Source organism: Bombina bombina, chromosome 3 (assembly GCF_027579735.1).
Source record: "Bombina bombina isolate aBomBom1 chromosome 3, aBomBom1.pri, whole genome shotgun sequence".
In the NCBI taxonomy this organism is placed as follows: Eukaryota; Metazoa; Chordata; class Amphibia; order Anura; family Bombinatoridae; genus Bombina; species Bombina bombina.
The window spans coordinates 851,521,889-851,545,731 of NC_069501.1; the positions used below are offsets into that span (position 1 = coordinate 851,521,889).

General features: G+C 38.2%; 1 protein-coding gene across 1 annotated transcript in view; it reads right to left on the reverse strand.

Annotated features, from left to right (window-relative positions):
* Positions 1 to 19,179: 19,179 nt before the first annotated feature.
* Positions 19,180 to 23,843, reverse strand: part of CLYBL (citramalyl-CoA lyase) — a 1,241,399-nt gene continuing 1,236,735 nt past the window's right edge. The window contains exon 9 of the mRNA XM_053707813.1: positions 19,180 to 19,479. Within this exon, the coding sequence (XP_053563788.1) occupies positions 19,372 to 19,479 (108 nt within the window). The 3' untranslated portion in view covers positions 19,180 to 19,371. The remainder of the gene's footprint in view (positions 19,480 to 23,843) is intronic.

Below are 23,843 nucleotides of genomic sequence, written 5' to 3' on the forward strand. Positions count from 1 at the left end.
AGAAATATCAGGGTGAAAAGGTGCCAGAAGAAAACAAATTAAATTTCAGGCTGCCCCCACTGGAGAGCACGGACGGGAGCTGTGGACTCTCCCTGTATCGAAGGAAAGGAAATTATCTGGTAAGTCATAATTTATGTTTTCCTTCTAAATACAGGGAGAGTCCACAGCTGCATTCATTACTTGTGGGAAAATAATACCCAAGCTACAGAGAACACTGAATGCTAACGGGAGGGATAAATAAGAGGTGGCCCAACCTGGGGCACCACAGCCGGTAAGAAAACCAACTCCCGAAGGCTTCCTGGAGAAAAGCGAAAAAGAAAAGATGTTAGGAGAACCAGGCAACTGCTCAACAATCAGAACAATAGGATCCCATGTCAGAGACCCAAAGGATGTCACTGCAATCAAACTGAGCCATAACCTCTGAGGAGGCCCATGTCCCGCAGACTCCTAGATCCCGCGAAAAACACTCCACCACCTACCAGGAAAAAAGCTGTATATTCTGATAAGACTAACAGAAAACACAGGGTAAGATACCCCCAAAAAAAGGAAGAACCTCTTCCCATCAGTACCCGATGCGACCCAGAAGGATAATTAAAACCCAAAAAGGAACAAGGAATTGACTTGCCAGCCCTGCCATAGACAGGGCCCTAGCAAACACACCGGAGCCCTAACATTAAGCAAAAATTGCTTGCGAGATCACATGCCAGAGAAAAAATATAGCTGGATCCAACCGCAACCTTCCACTTGCCAGGCAGCTAAGCCTATCTATAATGGCTACCCCTTCGAACAAGAACTAGCTGGACAAGTTCTGATCCAGCTCATTCTAGAGAGGAAGAAGCATACTCCAGTATGCCGAAGAGATCAGGACAGACTAACTCCATCCAACAAAGGGAGAGAGAGAAAGGGAACACTCCACACCTAAAATAGGTGATGACTCTTTAAAGCTCAAAGGACGGCTAGCAACAAAAGCAATGCCTCTGGAATGCAGCTCAAAGAAAACTGTGCCCTAGTCCCACTGGATCACAATCCCAGGACCTTCTGCGTGGTAAGCAGATTCGATAACCACTACACTATGGAACTTCATCCCAGAGGATCCCTGCAACAAGGAAATCCCATAGCGATGAAACCACTCAATTGTGCGGCAAAAAAAGGAGTAACAGTCTAGGAGGCATTCTGCCTGACAGGGCTGTGGGGGATCTAAACTCATGGCTCTGTGCCTTACTACTCTGTTTGTTGATGTGTAGAGCCACAATCAGATCTTCCTCACCAGAAGAGACATGACCGAAAAAAAAAGATTGATTATACCTCCTCAGAGTCATAAGAAAACTGCCACAGCAGGATTCCAACTCCAAGCCTACCCCTCGCTAACTAATTCCTAAGGCCCCATAGTCCTGAGGACCTCAGATGAGAAATTAGACCCGTTCTCTTCAGATACACATCAGGAGAACCTCTGGATAGACAGAGCAAAATGGATGAACATAAGGATCTTCCGTTCTGAAAGAGAACGGAGAATTGGGCAAGAGCCACAGAGTGCCTCCGCCCACTACCAAATGTGAGACCCCTCCGACTTCGTGGGAGGAACTCACAACTCAAAAATGATCCACTCACCAAGGGCCCCCAACTGGGATAGATCCAGTAGATCCCCCCAGAGCAAATGCTCTATAGAAGAAAAACAACCCAGGAGAATTGGAAGGAAAATCCTGATCCACATTCCCCAGAAACAAAACTCTCCCTACTGACAGGGAAGAGACCAAAACAGAACTGCCCCGGGGGGAACAAGGCAAGAAAATTCTTTATACCGGGAGATCAGGATCTACAGGAGAAAGATACCCTCACCTGAAATCCAGATAGCCTGCAATACAGAGTCAAAGAAACCCCAAGCTAAGGTGAAGACCCGGCCTGGGCAGAATCCAACACCCACTCCACAGTGCCAATGAAGGCCTGAAGGGGAATTGAAGAACAGAACCGAAGAAGAAATCTAGCTTTGTATAGAGAATGAGTGGATTAATTGCATTGCAGACATTGTAACTATCACACCCATGTCAAGGACTGAAACCAAGACTCATGGTTCGCAGCTTGTTGCTTCTCTGAGAACCACCAGATGGGTTATCAGCTGTAAGGCAAAGAGCCTTCCTGTCTGAAAGACCAAAGCGCATACAAGGATCTAACTTGGCACCACAGTCTAAGTCTACCCCTAATTGATGGAAAACCGAACAAGCAATCCCAAAAAGTCTATTAGCCGATGCTGGTAAAACCAAGACTCTGGAGTCACCGTAATGCCTAGAAACAGGCTTAACTGGACCATGTTGAACAAGAATGGTGAAATGGTCATCCAGCGACAGCAGCTGGATTCTAACCCTCCAACTTCGAGATGCACAGCCGTAAAGATAACCATCAGGCTACACCGGACTGCTTTAGTCAGATAAGACATCCTAGTAGAGAGAACCTAGGGTTCTCTCTGAGCAAAGATGAGTAATAGACCCCAAGGGTCATCTAGTCCAGCAGGGCGGAATTAAAAACTCATCCTGGCTTCTAGGACCTCCGAACCCACATTATCCAGCATCCAGAAGACCTAGGATGACAGGTCCTACCTGTCCTCTGTGATAGATGGACCTGCTCTGCTGGACCATAATAACGCAAAAGAGCTTGTCTCTAGAGTAGAATAAAGAACAGACTGAACAATGACCCAAAACTCATCATCAAGGGTATGATGCGTCTGTCGTAAACCAAAAATAAATGTCATAATCATAAATTCCAGGAGTGCTAGGAAAACTGAGATAAACAAATAAAGAAAATAAGATCTATGGAATCGAGGGAAACATGACCCGAGCACCTTCTCTCAGAAGTAAATACAGGCATGCCAATCTAAGTCTAAACGCCAAATCCTCTGCAGTTGGAGGAATCAAAACAGGCGATTCTGCCCCCGGAGGTTCTACCGCTCAAGCCTCAGAGAGAACTGCCCCCCCCCCCCATAACTGATCTCGTACAGTCACCATTTTACACGACGGCCCATGTGAAGGAGAGCACAGACTAACCCCTCGCTTACACGTAGGAGGAAGAGGCAAACGTGCTAAAGCCAAAGAGATGGCAATGCGAAAACACGCAGTAACCTCTGGCGGAAAAAAGTCTTCCTCAGACGAAGGAGTAATGACACTTAGGTGAACTGCTTGTGTAGGATAAGATTCTAGGGGACGTACCTCACAGGACGAGGAATCCGCAGAGGTAGACGGATCAGTGGTCTCTAACATCTCAACATTGTTTGAAGAAAACACCCTATTGCGGCATACGGAGCATAATTGAGCAGGCTGGTTTACCCGGTCCTCCTCACAACATACACAGGTATCAAAATCTGTATCAGATGAATCCTCTATATCAGAATCCTCCATAATCTTAATAAAGAGAGTTTAGACAAAAACACAACTGGCACCTCTAACCCCCAATGGCTGGGGCACTCACCACCTCCTATGTCCCAGACAGGTAGAGAAATTAGCTCTTCTCCGCAGCCACTTGGTCAGGAATCAGAAATGGGAAACAAGACGTGACTACGCCTAGTCACATGGTGCTCATGCAGGACCACCCCTGCTAAGCAAAAGTGTCCCAGCTTAATAAAACTGCACAGCACTATAACCTGTATGTTCCGTAATAGCCTAAGAGCCTAAAATGTCTCCGTACACATACGCATTCAAAATTACATAACAAACATGATTAAAATTACCCCACTGTTAAATAATCTCCCTCGGGAAATATTAACCCTTGATTCCATAAAGAGACCCTGTCTTCTTCTAACATGTGTGTGTAAAATGAAACGATCTTACCCGAATCCAATCCATGGCACAGCAACACGGTTCTTCAAGTTTGACAGATAGTAGCAGCGCCTTTGACATGGACTCGAGTGAAGAAAGCAGGCAGCGAAACTCGTCAACGCTGATTGCTTATAGGAGATGTTAATCTGAGTCTGGATGGTTTCGCAGAAAGACTCTCCCTTCATCTCCAGACTCTAACTTTCATCCATGACAAGACTACTTAAAACTCCAGTTTCATCCCAAAGGGCAGATACCCCTCATACAGAACTACTCTGAAAACTTCCGAAACTTCTCTGCCAACCTCCTGTGACGAAAGGCAAAGAATGACTGGGGGATGAGGGAAGTGGGGGAGGTATTTGAGCCTTTGGCTGGGGTGTCTTTGCCTCCTCTTGGTGGCCAGGTTCTGGATTCCCACAAGTTATGAATGCAGCTGTGGACTCTCTATGTATTTAGAAGGAAATAATATTATGAAACAACTACATTCAGTTGCATATGCAATGAAAATGTTGCTCTTTCCTATTACTGAAGCCACCTTTCCCACATGATGTTATACGATACTGGAAATGATTTGATGGTAAATAAACCTGAGAGGACAAATTGGTTAATACGATGTACAGCTCATGGATAATATGGTTCTCTTAAGATTTAAATTTAAATATAAATTAAACTGATGTGATACAGGAGTGTGTGTGGGTGTGTGTTTCAGGAAATTACAACAGAACTAGAAATAACATAAATTATGCTTACCTGATAATTTAATTTTCTTCCGTGGGAAAGAGTCCACAGCCGCATTCATTACTTGTGGGAAATAAGAACCTGGCCACCAGGAAGAGGCAAAGACACACCAGCCAAAGGCTCAAATACTCCTCCCACTTCCCCTATCCCCCAGTCATTCTGTTGAGGAACAAGGACCAGTGGAAGAAATATCAAGGTGAAAGGGTGGCAAAAGACTATACATGAAAAATGCCTCAAAAAACGAGCGGGGGGGCTGTGGACTCTTTCCCACGGAAGAAAATGAAATTATCAGGTAAGCATAATTTATGTTTTTCTTCCTAATGGGAAAGAGTCCCCAGCCACATTCATTACTTGTGGGAAAATTATACCCAAGCCAAAGAGGACACTGAATGCCAAGAACGGGAGGGTAAGAGGCGGCCCAATCTGAGGGCACCAGTACTGAACCACATCCCATAACTAAAAAAGTCCCGCTTCATCCAAAAGCAGGGAGCAAAAGCATGAAGACAAAAGGGCCCCAAGGACACAAACGACAGTCCCAAGCCTAGGTAAAAACACCATGCAACACCACCGAGCCAACAGGACTCGAATCGCACCATCGCCCAAAGGCAGATCCCATACACATGCCCCCATAAGGGAACCCCGACCAACAACTCCCCAAAGGAAGAAGCAAGGTAGAGGGATAACTAACCAGAACCCTGTCTTCCAAAAGACAGATCAAACTAGCTCGGGAGACTCCAGAAAGCCTCACTAGATGCCAGAAAAAAGGGCATCATCAGCCAAACGGGACCAAGTCGGAGACCGAAAGAGAACAAAAGGTATCTTGAGAAACAGAAAACCGCACAGACGACTGAGTAGAATGCCATAGTGTAGCCACAGATAAAGGGAAAAAAAACCCTTGTCCAGCTCCCCAGCTGGAGGGAACCAATAAATTCGCCTCAAACTGAAAAAGAGACCTAGGCGCCTCCCTACAGGAAACCCGCAGCTCGGGTAAAAAGGAACCAGCAAAAACCAAGTTCCTGGACAAAACACCCCTTCATGGAGGGAAAATTCAGAGAATCCAAACCCCCCGAGAAATCAGAGAGCACCTCAACAGGGACCCACTGCATCCAAAAGAAACAGAGGCAGCTGAAAAGTCAAAAGATGACCAGAACCACAGCTTAGGATCCTAAGATAACCATGGACGTCCTCAACTACCGCAGAACCGCTGCAATGAGGGCCACCCACACACGGAAAGACCAACCTGTCAACGACAGTGAAAAGTCCAGGGACAGAGTCCCACCCCCCCCCTTGAACGAGAGGGAGGAAACACCACCAGCCACCTCGAAAGAGTACAACCAGAAACACGGGCAGAGTCCCACCAGAACCAGAGGAACACCGAACCCAGAAGCCCATTCCCAAGGGCATCTCCATCCCTGAACCAGGGACAAATAGGAACACACCCCAGAGAGACAAAAGTCCCCCAAGGGAAGATGGAGGACAAGGGAAACCAAAGGAGCAGAGACTACCCGAGGTAGCAATCTTGGGGTCCCACAACAGTATCTGAGTATATGAGGACAAAGTGACCCTTACCAAGGCACTACACAGGAATGCTGATACAAGGTCAGAGCACTAGAACAACGGAACCCAAAGGAAGTCCAGAATACATTCCCTCACAGAAAACAAAGGCCCCAAGCAGCCATAAGAAGGGGACCAGGCTCTCTAAAGAGAGAAAAAGAAGAACCCCTTCCAGACGCAACCCGTATACTGGAGGGAAAAACCTGGACAAGCATAGACAGAGCTGTACCAACACCCGGAACCCCTGCCCTATCCCAGATCCACAAATAGACCTGAAGAAGAGGACCCCTGACCAAAATTCCGGACAGACACTCCTCACCCGAGGAAGGAACCCAAAAAAAATGGGAACTTTAGCAAAAAAGGACCACGAAAAAATGCAGAACCGATCTCAAGGCGATAGAACCCACCACACAGAGCTAAACTCTGTGATATTCAAAAACTAGGGTCCCACGTTGGCACCCGACCCTAAGGGGGTGGATAAAATTCTGGAAAAAAACAGAACCAGAACAGAAACGAAACAAGGCGACCCCAATAAAACCAGGTTCCAGCTAGAAGAGAACTCCAGCAGCGAAGAAGGCAAACCAGGCCCCTGCGTGGCAAGTCACAGGTTAGCCACCCCACAGCACCATTGCCGGATCATAGAGAATGCAGGCATGATCCCGTTATGTCTCACATATCAATCAAGCGCTCCACCGCTAATCCACGAAGAGGATCAATTAAAAGCAGAACGAAATGAGGTCCAGAGACCCTAGGATTCTAAACCACCTAAAGGGTAGCAAGAAGACCAAGGCCCAAAAACCGCCCTAGCAGAGAAGGCCCCAGCCCCCTGAAAGGAGAGCCAGAAGCAACACGGCAGAAGCCACCGACCAAGCCCCGGGAATAGAGTGGCATGCCCAATCTCTCCCGGTATGCGGACCCAAAGGTCCGGATGTAGATGTATAGTGTAGTTTGTGAAAACAAACAATATAACAATAAAACAAAACACTCGGACCCGCCAGGAGCAACATGCGTCACTGACAACTTAACAAAGTGCACACAAACTGTGCACACAAATTCCCGACCCAACCGTCCGTGAACAACTTCCAAGAGAGTAATAAAAAACAAGTCCATCCCAGAAATTCCCGAAGGAATAATCAAATAAAAAAAAATATATATCCTAACCGGATGAAAGAAAATAAGGCAGCCTGAAGGTATCCGCCAAAAAAACTCTGGGAAAGGACACGAGCGACCGACAGGAGACGATCAACATCCCCAATAGTCTAGCTCGAAGCACATTCGAGGGCACATTCCCCGACTGATAGAGGGTTCCCCAATAAGTCGAAAAGATGACGGAGTAGAACGCACAGCCGCAGGATCCGATAACGAAAGGTGCAACATAGAGGAATATTCACCCCCAGAGGAAACTGAATAGGCCTACCCGAAGTCTGGACACCCGGGATAGTCGGGCAAGAACACAACCGTGCAGAAACCTCCGTGTCCTGCAGGCGAACCAGCGCCATCAATATATTAAGGCGGAAATGACCCGTCATCTCCAGGGGAAACAAATCACCCTGTGTGGAGGGAGAATTAACATTAGGGTTACCTGAAAATGTAGAGGAAGGGTGCTGTTGGGAATCCGCCATTAAAGGGACAGAGCCCCCAGAGACTCATAGCTCAATAGGCCCCTGGTTCCCCAAGCCCGAGGAACCAAGCGCTCTAAGAACGCACAAGAGACAGGACTGATAAACTTGCGTCAGTGGGGCCGAAGCACCTTCCTCATAAGAGGAAGAATCGGAATCAGAAACAACGACAGTATCAGCTTCAGAATCTTCCATGGTTAAAACTAAAGAGAAAAATAGGACTATATAAAAAAACGAACTGCACCTGACACCCACAATGGCTGGGGCACTCACCACCTCCTATGACCAGATCCAAATGAAGCAGAAAGACCTCGTCGCCACATGGTCAGGAATACGGAAGCGTAAACACCCAGCGTAACATTGCCTGGTCATAAGGTGAACCATAAAGTCCAAAAAAGCGTGCCAGAAAAAGGCGGCAACTAGGCCCCACTAAATCCTTCAAGCAATTCTCCTGTCTCAGTCCCAGAGCCAATACCCACTACACAAAGCAGGGAGATCACATAAGAAACATTTTTAAGGAACCCCACCCTGTTCGCAAATCCCTCCAAAGGAAGGAATTATCCCATGATTCCCAGATCCGTACAGAGATGTCTCACTGAGACCATACCTATCTGTCACATAACAACATAACATTCATATTCATAAATTGAAACGATCTTACCGGAATCTACACCATGGAATTGGAACACGGCCCTTCAAGTGTGACGGATAGTAGCGTTGCCTCCGTCATGGACTTGAGAGAAGACAGCAGGTAGCTAAGCGAAGGATTGGCAACGCCAAGAGCTAGAGGAGCTGTTAATACGAGTCGGGATGGTGTCGCAGAGAGAACTCCCACTGCATCTCCGGACTCTAACATTCGCCCAGGCCCTCACTGAGAGACTAACAGGACTACTTAAAACTCCTGTCCCATTGCGAAGAGTACTACCCTCCATGAGAGACACACTGTATGTAAAAATGAATAAAAGTACTTTCTTTAAAAAATAAAACTTCTGACACTTCTCTGCCAACCTCCTGGGACGAAAGGCAAAGAATGACTGGGGGATAGGGGAAGTGGCGGGAGTATTTGAGCCTTTGGCTGGTGTGTCTTTGCCTCCTCCTGGTGGCCAGGTTCTTATTTCCCACAAGTAATGAATGCAGATGTGGGTTCTTTTCCATTAGGAAGAAAAAAAAGGATTTTATGCAGCAGTCCATAATGCTTATGTTATATTGTAACAATTAGACCTAAAATATTTGAATGATTTGGTACAAACTACAAAAAAAAGAAAAGTGGAGTTTAGGAAAGCTAGCTTAACATATTGTGCTGCCTGGGTAGTAACATTACTAATTAGTATATCAACCTACTAGCCTGGCCGCTGATCTTACTAAGCCTGCCTACCTACATGCAACTAATGCTCATGGACAATTGTGCAATAAGTGGGAAGGAAGTTAGAGAAAAGATACACTTGTTCCACCTTGTATAACATACAAATATGTTACACAAAATGTTATAGGACTGCTCATTTGAAAGAGGTGTATCACTCAATTCCATAATTTTTGTTGTTTTCATTATGGTGAATATATTTTGGCATAGGGTAATAATATTGAAATAATTAGGGTGCTGCAATGAAGGGGGTATATGAAAAGCATGGACAGATCCAATGACTTGAATTATGGTAAGATTGGAAAAGTTGTTAAAATATCAGTTAAAAAAATCAATATAATTAGTGGCAAAATTTGAAGTCTATCCCTGCAGTTAGATATTGTATGCCATTTTCTGCATGGAGTGCAAGATGATACAATATTACAGTGGTTAACTTTTCATATTTTAGTTGTCAATTACAAATTACTTACTAGAAAACACAAGGTATTATATAGAGAATAAAGTAAAAAATTAAGCTAAAATGGATTGGATACAACATGATATTTTAAACACCTTTCCATTTTACTATTATTCATTTTGCTTAGTTCTCTTGATATCCTTTTGCTAAAGAGTACTACTAATAGCAATGTTATACAAAGCTGAAAACACTGCTGTCATAGAATGTTAAAGACATGTACACACTCCTAGGGGTCAATTTATTAAAGCGTCAATCTCAGTGCATTCACCGGCGTCAATACGCTCGCCGGACATCGCTGACGCTGATCTGAATACGATACCCTTATTTATCAAAAAAGCCGTCAAAAACACACGCGTCAAGTATGGTGCGAAGAGCATCGGACTGTTGTTAACTAACAGTCATCAAGGTCGCAGTTATTCGGGTTTTTCCCTACTTTATTTATACAATTTCATTACTGTCCATGAACAAGTACATTTCTCTAAAGATAATCTTTTATTTTTCAACTGTAAATGTCCAAGAAATAGCTACATTTATACCTCAACAAACAATATCTCATAGAAAGTTATTTTTATATTTATTTGTTATACAAAAAAATCTGTTATATGATACTTTCACATAAATGAATGTGTATTTGTATTTCTAGAACTCATGATATGCTTTTATCTCATATCTTTTTTATAAAGGATTATTAATGCTAGAATTTGTACATATATCTTTGCACATACTTTTATATATATCTTTGCAAACATATTTACATGTCCCTAAATTCTTTTTTTTGTTCTAAACAATGTTGTCTTTCCTATCTCTGTGTTTATTTATACCACTATATGTATATAGTGTAAATGTATTAATATTCTGAGCAGGAATAATTGCAAATATAACGTAATCAGGGTATCATATGTATTTATTTGCAATCAATGGATATTTTAAGAGATGGGCCAGTTTTCTCTCTGTACCTGTGTAACCCCTCCTGTTTGCAATCTAGTTCTAAAAACCACCCCTACACAGGTGTTATAAAATGGGCTGGCATATAAAATGAACAAAATGGGCTGGCATATAAAATGACATTTCTTACTGAAAAAAAAAATAGCATGACAGTAAAGAGGTGATTTTAATTTCTGTTGTATCTGAATCATGACAGTTTAATGTTAGGTGGGCTATCCCTTTGAGCTATCAGCTTAAAATTATATTGAATCAAACATCAATTTGAATTTTAAAATCCTTGTCTAAAATATTACACTGTGTGTCCTAATGTCAGCATCAATGTTTATCTTTAATTCTAATTTCACATATACATACTTTCAAAGTATAATACACAATGTAACAAATGGCACTTATAAGTTCGGATGAGTGATCAATGACACAAGTATTGAGCATTTTGATTTGTTAGTGATAGTTTAAAAATGTATTTTTGAATCAGATTGGCTGATGTCATAAATCATGTGATTATGCATACTCCAATATATATGAAAAATTCACTAGTGTGTGGGTTGTTTAGGAGTTTGCGTCATAATTGGTGTGAAAAGTGTTGTGTCAAAATTGGTGCGAAGTAGAGAGTGTGACTTGTATTACATGGCTTAAACATGGTGCACATAGATTTGTCACAAAAAAATAAAAAAGAAGTTAGCTATATTATGTTGTGTATTTATTTCATTTTTATCTCTATTTCTAGAAGTGCAACAAGTTTGGGGCAAAACTTTTCAAAAAATTTGTAGAAATAATATTGTCCCCTTGCTTTGTAATGAGAGACAAATTTGTAGCATAATCCATAAGTAGTAATGTATTTTTTATCCCTATATCTACTAGTAAACCAAATGTGGAGCAATAATATTGTGTGATTTAGAAAGGGTATACAATTTTAATAGAGTTTCTAATTTACTTTTATTATGTAATATACTTCATTCTCTTGCAGCATCGAACATAAGCTTTCTGTGTTTTCAGACTCCCATTGAGTTCTATGGCATCCGTGACCTCAAGGGTGGCGGATTGAAAACTAGGTATGCTGCGTCGGAATAGACGCAAGCGTACCTGTTAAATGTTTGATAAATTGGAAAAAGTGTCAAATATAGTCGAATGTGAATTCTAAACATCTGTAATGAAGCAAGCATCGATCTATGTCGGATTGAGATCACAGGATCGTAATTTACTTCACAAATTTCAACATTTGCTGATCTTGACACTTTGATAACTACGGCGGATCTTGTGACAAATACGGCGCGGAATTCAAGCGTATTTTCAGTTGACGTTTTGATAAATTGACCCCCTAAGCTCCTATCAGCCTACCTAGGTTTACTCTTCAAAAAATATACCAAGAGAACAAAGCAAATTTGATATTATAAGTACATTGGGAAGTTATTTAAAACTGCATACCCTAACAGAATCACAAGCATTTATTTTTTACTTTACTGTCTCTTTAAATAATGTGTGAGCAACTCATAGTAAAAACGCTAAAATTGACATTTAAATATCTAAAAACAGTTTTGTAAGAGGGACGATCAATGGTCTTGTGTTAAATTAGATCATGGAATTGCCAGCATGTAATTTATCTTTTTTTTTTAACTTTTACATTTTTAAAGTGAAAGTTAATCCTAGCGTTTCACAAACGCTAGGATTTACTATTGAAATAAATAAAGGGGACTTTCATTCATGAAGTATAAAATACTTCATGTAGAAAGCTCCTTTATTTGTTTCAACCGATCGGCGATTTGAGCTGCTAACAAATGCCACGGCAAAAAAAAAAAATCCTAAGAGGTGACGTTTTTACCTCTTAGCCAAAAGCAGTGCGGTAAATCCGACTCCCATGGGCGCCAAGCCGGATTTACCGCACTACTATGGCTAAGAGGTGAAAATGTCACCTCTTAGCAAAAAATTTTTTTTAGCCGTGGGCTTTGATAGTAGCTCAAATCGCTGATCGGTTGAGACAAATAAAGGAGATTTCTACATGAAGTATCATACATTTATGAATGAAAGTTCCCTTTATTTGTTTCAATAGTCAATCCTAGCGTTTGTGAAACGCTAGGATTAACTTTCACTTTAAAGGACCATTAACTACAGTATACTTACATAGTCTACAAATGCATAATTAAAAGACACTGCAGCAACACACGAAAGAGTTGCAGAATTTTTCAGAAACAAGTATAGACTGGCTGTTATGGGCCCCCGGTACTTGGGCCCTGGTGCCACTGTACCTATGATAGTTCCTCCACTGATCCCTATAAAGCACTGGTTTTTATACCTGAGCTCAGGCCTCCCCCTAACAGGCCACATGTTGTTACTACGTATCTGAACTAGACCACAGGTGAAATAATCAGCTGATTAGTAACCATGGTTATTTTACCTGCTCTCATCCAAGGTAATCCTGAAAACCTGGCCTGTTGGGGAGGCCTGAGGACAGGTTTGAAAACCAGTGCTATAAAGCAAATTTACTTTGAGTATCAACTAAAGCACACACTGAAAAAACTGAAATCAATTTTAATATCTAAAATATTTCTTATATTGATCAACATAAGTTTCAGTTCATTTTTTCCAGTAAATGGAACAAAAGGTTTTGATCATCTAAAGTAGAATAATAATTGTACACTTACACTAACCCCCCCCCCCCCAAAAAAAAAAAGAAGTGTGATTATACTTAAATCTGTTGGGTTTATTAGTGGTTGCTGTACTGTGAGAATTGACAATTTTTAGTTCTTTAGGAGTTAAAAGTATCTGAAAATGTAAATAGAACTTTCAATGTCCAACTAAGACCTGATTTACCGCTTACTCTGCACAGTGCAATAATGTAATATTAGTTTCCCGCCCTAAATATAAGTGTCTGTGGTATTCACCCTCAAACAGGCTGCACTGAAGTATACTGAACTTTTTTATTACGCTGCCATATTTAAATGCTGTATGACATGTCTGTTTATATAATGATACACACACACATACAGACAACATGATTCACATATACAGACAAAAACGTTCTAGGAGAGATGTTTATTAAAAAAAGTGAGATAGCTCTCCAGCATAAGAGAGTGTCGGAGAGACACAAGGACAGACATTATTGTTGCACTGTAACCATCTGATTAACGTGCCCCTGACACTTTCCCTTAGTTTGCTGGGCTCCTAGCAACTGCTGACAAAGAAGCTAGATTGTCCTGGGCGCCAGGGGACAAGGGGCAAGCTTTGATCTGTCACCATTACAGTGAGTTAGGATGACAGAGTAACACAAGTGGTGTAGTTCTAAATGCTGGGACATCATCAAAGTATCAGGATCATCATCTGCAGCACCAGCCAAAAACACCCACCTCATCCCTTGCCCTGCACATCACTAACATCTGCTGAGTGTTGGGACTCACCGGTGCCACTTACCCTAAAGCAGGACCACAACAATAAAACTAGTGGTTAGAATATTAAGTATATTAAGCCATGTGTATTATGATTGTTAGATCGTCTCAGGGAAAAGCTATGTTTTTGATAGCACTGATAACTTTAAAACATTAGGTAACAATATGTACATTTTTAAATGTAAAATAAAATTCTTATGCATCGATCATTCAGCAAAAGTGTTCTGTGAGATCTCTTAATTTGATGTACAATTCCCTTAGTATTTACCAATTTGCTGTCAGTAAGCTGATAACCTAATATTTGTTCAAGCAAAGAAAGCCTGAAGTGCTGACTTAAGTGAGGGCATCTCAGCCAGAGAATACAAATGGTCATTTGTGTTTACAAAAGAAAGCAAACATTGACTACTGCCACCCCCCCAAAAAAAAAATACATAAAAATACAAGTTAAATACTTGAGGTATTAAGTGACACAAATAACTTTTTTTACATTTGTTCAGATTCCTTTACCGATTATATTTTTATACAAAGGAATCAGCAACATAACCAGAAATAAAGAAATGATGTTTTTAATCTCACTCGTGTATTGGTGATTGATTCACACAACGTGTTTACAAAAAGCTGATTTATGGAATGTTCGGTGCACACATTAAATTTTTTTTTTTTTTTTAAATCAACACAACGAGGAATAAATATATTATTTTAGCATTCGTTAGTTTATTTAACACGATATTGTTTTAAATGTATTTAGGCATAATTTTATAACAACGAATCTATTTTAAATTAATTTATATCACAATCTTTTTATTAAAAAAAAAAAAAAAAAAAATCTAAGCATGCATGTTGGTATAGATTAAGGATCTACTATATAGTTTGAATACCAGATTACAAGTTTCGAAAAAAAAACATAATTGTAGTAAATAATGAAATATATACAAATTCATCTTATCAGACCCATTCACAAGTTTACAGCAAGAATCATATATGTTCTTTATTGCACCAATTTGCAGTCACTATACCTAATTGTTAAGATAAATCAGTATGGTAACTTGGTTAATACCCTCTGTAAATAATATGGATAAAACTTGAAAGTTCATTAAGATAATTAAAATACTTATAAAGATAACTTGTCAACAAAGATATTTTATAAATTATTAAATGCACTATAATTACATATATTGTTATCAAAATTATATTTTACTATTTTAAGTGTTACACAAAACGAAAATTTTACAATTCACTCTAAAATAATGATTTGAATTGTATGTGTTAAATGAGTCTCAGTTTCTATATATTCTTCAACTGGTTTGCATTTTATCCCTTGCTCATATAACCAGATTATTATAACGCTCACAGTCACACATATTCTGGAGCTAACTTCCTTATTTAAAAAACTATTTATTTTCAATTTTGCCCCTTTTTCTTTAAATGAAAAAAAGGCTTTAACATTTAAATGTAGTGCTGTAGTAATTACTTTTTCACTTTTTCCCCCCAAGTTTCAGTGTGAAACACTCCCAGGGGGTCTTTGGATAGTTACAACTATAGCTCTCAATCCCAAATAGCAGAACTGCAATTACAAACCCATTAGGTTCCCTTCAGTGACATTAATATGCAAAAAATCCCGCTGCTAATCTCATAATATGTTTTGTTTAAACAATTGTCTTGCAGAAACCAAGTAAAAAAAAAGAAAGGAGAAAAAAAACTAAGCATGTCCTTATGTAAACTATGAATAGAAAAGTACATTTAACTAAAGTGTTTTCTATTAATCTTGGTTGTGTATAAGTAACTCTCATCCATACCTGTTAAATCACAAATCAAACGGTTTTAATAAGAAAGAATGTTTAATATGTGTACATATCTATACACACGTTTTATTTCAGAGTGGTTAAATTATTACAGCTGTTGTGTATTTTCTTGTTGATTCCAAAGTGCATATGTTGCTCTAAAATGAGTTTGTCACATAATGTCATTATGAACTCAGTAAAACAATGAAGACATTATTTTTGCCCCCCTGGGGTAGTATTAAGGGACTAAAACCATCTACACCACACTGGTCCTATTGAGATTAATGAAAAAATTATGCAGCAAAAATTCTCATTTTAATTTTCCTGTGCCAGGGTTTTGCATACAAAGAGTACACATTGCTCTGCACCTGATGATTTATTCAACTAATCTACAGAGATCACCAACAATACATCCCACTCAATCTTGTCTCAGCTCATTTTCTAAGTAATTGTTTCTCATCAGTTGTGATAATGTTTTAATAGTGTTAGCCATAATGTAGCCATTCGAGATTTAATAACCAAAAAAGAGCTGTGATGGCACTGCAGTGTAATCTGGTGGTGTAGTGTCATTAATAAGCATACAATCCTGCCATCCACTGATATACAGAGCAGCAGATGATGCATATTAGGGACACGATTTAACCCTTTAGCAGGCACAAAGGGTCCTCACTGTAAGCCATTTTTTTTAAATTAACCCTTTTTGTTTTAACAGAGAGTTAGCACATAGTTGATTATTTTTTGTAATTTACACACAAATGTGTACTTATTAAAGCCCACAATCAAGTCTGGATTAATTTTGCTGTTTGATGTGATCACTTGTTGTGAATACTTGCAGATTTCTTGTTTAATATCTTTCAAAAGATTCCTGCTTTAATGGAATGTAATTAGGGACAAGCTGTTGAAATGCCAGAGTTAATTGTTTCAGCTGGTTTTTCTTAAACTTGCTTTTTGGGATAAATGACAATCACCTTTAGAAGGATGTGTGGCAATAGTCAGACAGTTAAGACAGGATTATAATGGGAAAGGCAATTTAAGATTATTCCAGGCTGATCTGAGACGTATTTATTCTTAGTCAAACCAGAAACGTTAATAGCTGAGAGCTCTAATCTATTTTCTATCCCCTGTAATAGAGGCTTTTTTTTGGATATGCTAACACAAAAAAGAACATAGACTTTATATCTAGTATATAAAATAGCCGAACAAATATCCATTTCACAACAGAAAGCATTATATATATATATATATATATATATATATATATATATATATATATATATGTGTGTGTGTGTGTGTGTGTGTGTGTGTGTATAAATATATATCAAATGTTTTCCATGTGACGTTTATGATTAACGTGTGACCATAAACAAGTGTTTTTGAATCTTAAATCTGAAATAATAGACAAAACGAAATAACCTACAATATAGTTATTTTAACAACATTACGATTTCTAACAATCTAATTATATGGTTCACTGTCATTTTTAGTAATATTCGTTAAAACTGTTGTTGATATAGGATACAAATATATTCATTCTGCTCTCTTTAAATTACAGTAGGTAAATAAATATCCAGATATCTATATATTGATTTGTTTTCATTTAGTGTTGTCAGGAGAAGCCAATAAACAATACATTATGGGACAATGAGGAAAAAAAAGCTTTGAGTGCCCTGATTCTGTGCCCATTATGTGTTTTCAGACACTCTCCTCATTCATCTGAGAGATCAGAAGACCCCATAGTATTTACAGAAAGAACTCATAGGAAGTTTATTGTGTAGCTGATTTTTCTTTTTCTCACTGTTTTTGCTCACAATGTTACACATCATTTGAAAACACTGTCAATTAAAAGACTTGAATGAAACTCAACACATAATTCAATTTAGTTTCCATAGCGAATTTTAGTTAGTGATTTTTTTTTTTAGTGCTGTTTATGTTGGAAGTAAAGATTTAACACCAGACACTGAAACCTGCTGATGGTTTGAAAAGCTCAGACATCTCAACCCTGACCCGGAGTAATTCCCCCCTCCTGTGGTGATAGGGTCATTTACTTGCACTAATCAATCAGGCTCCAGCTCCTGCATTAACAGGCCACTCAAGTGTGGGTATAGTCACAATGTGTGCACCAGGATCAGCAGAACTCAGACCCTCCAAGTTCATATATCTCAAAGTACTGATACCTTATTTCTTGTTTTTGTAATTACTACTCATCAATACTATAAAAGGCACTGAACATAAATAGATCAGTATACTCAGTGCTTACACCCAACAGGACATTCAAGTCATTTGATTGTTGCTGCAGCTAGGCTGGTGCATTTTACATAGATTACACTTTTTCTTCTTTTTAATGTATGGATCCTTTCCTTAAACATATTTTATTTGTTTTTTATACCAGTGGGACAAGTCCACCAATAACGTTATAGGAGTTGCCTAATCAGCCAGTGTGAAATGTAAATCTTAGACTTCTTGTGTGTAAACCTGCACTTCTCTAATTATCAAAACACACATCTTTAAAAATAACTTTTTTTTTGTAGTGCAAAACTAAATAAATAATGTTTAAATCGTACTCTTTCATATACATCACAACATTGTTTTTTTTTTAGTTTAACGCCCATTTAAGTATTCCTAATTTGGTAATACATTAAGTATTTACAGTTATCAAAACATATTAGTTCTTAATAAAACTACTGTCATGGCTTTACGCGTCTGAACATCTAGACATCTACAATATATCATCTGCTACAAATGACTTAACCCTGTATATGTGCTGCTCTGAGTGATTCATTTACACCAATATCTCACTCAAGTTTTATTGCATGGTAGTTTTATATCTGCCTTTTCCCTTGCAAGCATTGATTTGGCAACTCTATACAAAGAAAAGATAAGGCAGGGGTTATAGACATTAGTGTACAACTAGTTTACCCCTTCAGCGTTAGGAGCACAGAGGGTTAACCCAGTGTTTTCTATTTACCCGTTTAAATAAACAGAGCAGGCCCCCCGCGGAGCGAGTGTAAGGACCGCAGCACTGCTTCTGTGTAGGTCATCAAGAGGTTGGTGCATGGTTTAAAACTTTCTATTCTGTTAATTTCTTAAAGAACAGTCCTTCGTGGTTTGGGCACAAAAGCTCATGATTTAATGAGGAACAGAAACAAAATCTCTGATTGTTGCTGTTTCAAACTTCATTGGAGTCCTCTGGCAACCACAACTTGATCCTCCGCAGCTTCAATACCCTTTAGCCCTGAATATAAGAGTACATGCTGAATAGAGAACAATGGCTGGTTGTTATGTTTATTTACCCTTGTTACAAGCTGGGTTAACCTCTTCAAAACAGCTTTGCTAAGCCAGTTAACAACAAGGAGCATATGACCTGTAGCTGTATCTGCAGTGTCATGCAAATCTGGCTGCAGACCCTGTTTGCCCTAGATCTCTACACGTTTATAGCAGTGCAACCCCTTTCACCCCTCTTAAACTGCATTTCACATGTTGGTAGGAAGAAGCAGGATGAATAGCAGACACATAAAAGCTATGCATAAAAGACAGAAAAATGAATGTGGATTTGTCATATACTTTAATGTTACAGCAAATAAATGAATGATTGTGTTGTGAATAACATCTCTGGTTTCAGAGGGCATTGTCAAATCTTCCTTGTACCATTAACCCCTTGACAGCAATAGAGGTCACAAAGCGTTGGTAGCTAAGGGGTTAAGGCAAGTGCTGTATAGTCTGGCCACCCGTTGGGAGCTTCATTTAACAGATGATTCCTTCTTGATGGCTCTGGCAAGCGTAACGATGTTCTGGGCTTGCTTCAGCAAGGGCATGTCTATCATGCTTCCATGGAAAGTGAATGCTCCCTGCAACACATCAAAGGCAGACGTTCACAAATCAGACCTTAATATGTCTTGTTCTATGTAATAAGCTGTACAAATACAAATAATGTACAGGTGATCAGAAACCCATGGACTTCATTCTGAAGTTGTGATGCCTTTGGTACCTTTCAAACAAGACTAGAGCCAACCAAGAGTCTGCTCAAAATTGTACAGTGGCCGCATTAAATAGACAATCTGAGTACTCCAAAAGAAAAAAGAGAGACCTTCAAGTAAATTAAGTGCTATATATATTTTTTTCATAACGAGATATAAGATCACATGCAGTTGAATTACATGGTTTGTTTTCAAGTTGAAAAATGATCAAATAAATATATCTGCTAAATATTTTTTCTTCTCCCAATTCTAAATAATGATTTTATAGAAAAAAAAAAAAACAACTGTTACTAGAATATATCAAAACAAAAAACAGAAACAGTGGCGCCTCTGTTTCTGTTTTTTGTTTTGCATCATAGAATACATCATCCAGTTGGGTGAAGACAGAGAGCAGCCTGTTCAAGCACTGATGGACATTTGAAGAGTCTTGCTGGACTTTCCAGATTGGGTTGCATATACCATCTGATTCGTATATATTATATATTTTTATTTTTATTGTTCATTTATCACAATCTACTATTCATGCTGGCACACTAGTGTAAAATATTGCTATCTGTACCAATGCCAGCCGTTTTCTACATTTTTCACTAATATTGTATTATTGTCTACACTAGATTTTAGCGCCTCCTATAGGAGCCCAGTGATAGTATTATCACGGTGACTCCCGTTCAGTACTAGAATATATCCAATCATGCTCTGGCAGTGCATCATGTGACCATGGTACAATAGCAATTAATACAAATATTACACATGTAGCTGTATTTAGTAGAGGTAATTCAGAGATGTGACTTTCATCAGCTGATATATATTCACTAAAACTGTCTTACTTGTGTCTCATGCCATCAAAATGGAGATGGCTAAATTGGTTGTATACAGTAATTACTTTTAATATATTCAGTTTGACTTTTAGAATATATGAAGCATACATATGAACCATAACCAAGGCCACCCCCCTGATAAAAATAAATGGTTTTGGACCTCTTAGATGGGCAATTTTGAAATACACCTTATTAATTAATTTATTTTGTCCATACATCAAATTAGTTACCACCATTAGTTATGTTACCATTTAGTCTCTAAAGTAAAGTAAATGTTAAATAATGCTGCCCAATGAATGTTACTGCCTAGTGTCTACTGGAATTACTCAAAAATACACAGGATGGATGAAATGGGTTAATTAAAGGGATAGGAAACATAACAAAAATGTCTTTTGTGACTCAGAGCGTACAATTAAAAAAAAGTTTACAACTTATTTCTATGATCAAATTTGCTTCATTCCCGTGATATTCTTTGTTGAAGAGATTCCTAGGTAGATGCCTGGGGCACTACATGGCAGGAAATAGTGCTTACATTTAGTGCTTTTGCAAAACTGCTGCTATATAATGCTACGTGGGCAGGTTCCTGAGCTTATGTCCAAAACATTTGGACTTCATATCCCTTTAACTACAACACAGAAATGAAAGGGATGTTGAACAGCAGATGTATGATAGACATAGTGATGTATTGAAAGTTTATAACTTAGAACATTATATATATATACACACACACATATATATAGAGTTGTATATATATATATATATATATATATATATATATATATATATATATATATATATTTATTTATCCTTTGATTACATTACATTGCTGTTAGTGAGAGTGTGCCTTCAAGATTGTTTATATATATATATATATATATATATATATACATTTTTTTAAATGTAACAATAATATTAGTTGCTTAAATATTACAAATATAAGTTTACTGGTTTAGTTTCTATAAAGTGATGGTTGCCAATGTTTTCTTTTTATCTCTGGTTGTGCAAACAAGGCAGTATGGAAACCCTTCTGGATATTCATATGTTCCACACAGCCTTGTTTAGACAGCCACTTTTACTGCCTGTTTTATTTCTTAACAGGAAGGATAGATAAGGGAGAAACTTAAGTTAAATCATGGCAGCTCCCATTACTTTAGAAAAACAATGAAATTTAAAATAATAAAAAAAAACAAATTTCAAAGTTAAATCACAGGAAAAGTGTAAGAATAAACAATGAAAGCATATTTAATTATTTATGAAATATTTTACATTACAATCTCATACTGTAATAATAAACAATATAAGATCCACATAACCATTCAGAGTCCACTAACATTGTCAAAACTGTACTCCTGAGGCTGTTTATATATAAGGGAGTTATTTATTTTGCTGTGCACTGGGTTACAATGGCGTACAAATGCACACTCACCCTGCATAAATACTACCTGATACATGACCTAATATGCAGACTGCAGTAATAAAAACATAGCAGGTCCTATTTCTTAGAAAGGCGCCTTATAAGTGGGATCAAGATTTCAAAAGGCCCAAACTATTTTTTTTAATACTTATAATGAACATAAAGCAAGCACTTTGTAATCCATTGTATGTGTGGGAGATACAAAAGAAAGTAGGAGAGACAATTGAAAGGATATATTTACAAGATAATATAAAATATGTTTTTTAGATAAAAGGCATTTTTTTTTCCTTTTCTGGAGGAATGATGAAGATCCTATAGGTAGGATTGCCATATTGTCACTGTAATGGAGGACACATGAAAATTACCTATGTCAGGGGCTGTTTAAAGAAATGTTTGAATAATGTTCCATTATTTTTCATGTGTTCCCCTTAAAACGGCAATATGGCAACCCCACCTATAGGTCTGCATGCACATCCGCCACTTATTTATTTAAATGCACAAGATTTTGGACACCTTTAGTTGTTTCTGGGGAGATACCAGCATTGACATGATAATATCAATCTCTTCCTAATAAATTATTTTTTTTATGTCATATAATGATAATATTACAGATGATATTGTACTTTGTAATTTCCAATAAAAATAATTGTAGATGAAACACCAGCAGTATTCCTTAGACACTGAAAGCAAGCAAGGCAGTCACATTTAGTTTGGATTAATACGATTCAAACAGTTGTAAAATACTGAAATTCAGCTTTAGTCCACTGTAGACATAGAAACACCAACATATTGAAGCAAACGCGTGTATCTAGGTCAGTGCAGGTCTTTGACAGCAAATTAACTAATAAAGTGATTTACACCATGTTTTCTCTCTAACAGTAAAATAAATATTTGAGTACATTTGATAATTACCTTGAAATACTATATAGAATTTGTATTTTATTTTCAACATTAATAACCCTAAAACAAAACAGGTTTTTGTAAGGGAATAAAATGGTTTGTATTTCTTACCATTTATAAACACAAATTGTATATTGAAAAATTGTAGTTTAGATATGACATTATTTCATTTTACATAAAAATCCATACATGTGTCTATGAACTATATACTATTGCAGACTTGTGTGTTTTTTCTCAACAAATGTATTATATTTAGCAGATTTTTTTTTTAAATAATGATTTAAGAAAAAATAATTGTATACTCATTTACCTTTGTTAATATTGCTCAGAGCAATTAAACATTTTTTGTAGATTCTATTAAGATTTTTAATACCTTAGGCTTGTGAGTGCGTTTGTTTTTATAGAAGTGAATATAAAACCTCCAGTAGTCCTTATGGGGACATGATCTAAATTTCTCAGGATATCAGTTTAGTATAGGCAGAAATGCTTCACCAAACAATAAAGCTACAAAGCTAGTACAGTCTCCATTAAATATTTATATGGATGTCTGCTTTCAATAAATCCAACTTTTTTAGTGAGAGTAATTTAAGATAGGCCATTTATTATTTTCACTCATAGTAAACATGTTGTCACATAAAATGATTGCAAAACATGTACTTTAAAACATCTACTTACCTTAACATTTATCAGCTGATAGAAGCATGGAACACTAAGTAATTACTTACTTGTTCCCATGCTGAGACTCTGAAGAAACCAGCAGAAAGGAGTTGTACCAGATTTGTTTAAATGAAAACCTTATATTATTTAAAAAGTGTTTGTGACCCCATCATAGAAATATTAAGTTTTTTTTCTCTTACCTACAACTGTGTTATAACAACACTGCCTCTAAAGATGAATATAGAACTGTCAGTTATTTTTTAAGCATTCAAGCTGAAATATTAAATTACTAATCTGGGAACGTGCAACTTGGGCTTGTTTCTATTGAGCCGTTAGTAGGTTTGCGCAAGGTCGCAAACCGATAAATATGGTGTCGGAAGCAATTTAGTTTATCGACTGTTTCTGATGGTGTGTTAGACCCCGGCTGCCGATAATATTTTTGCGTC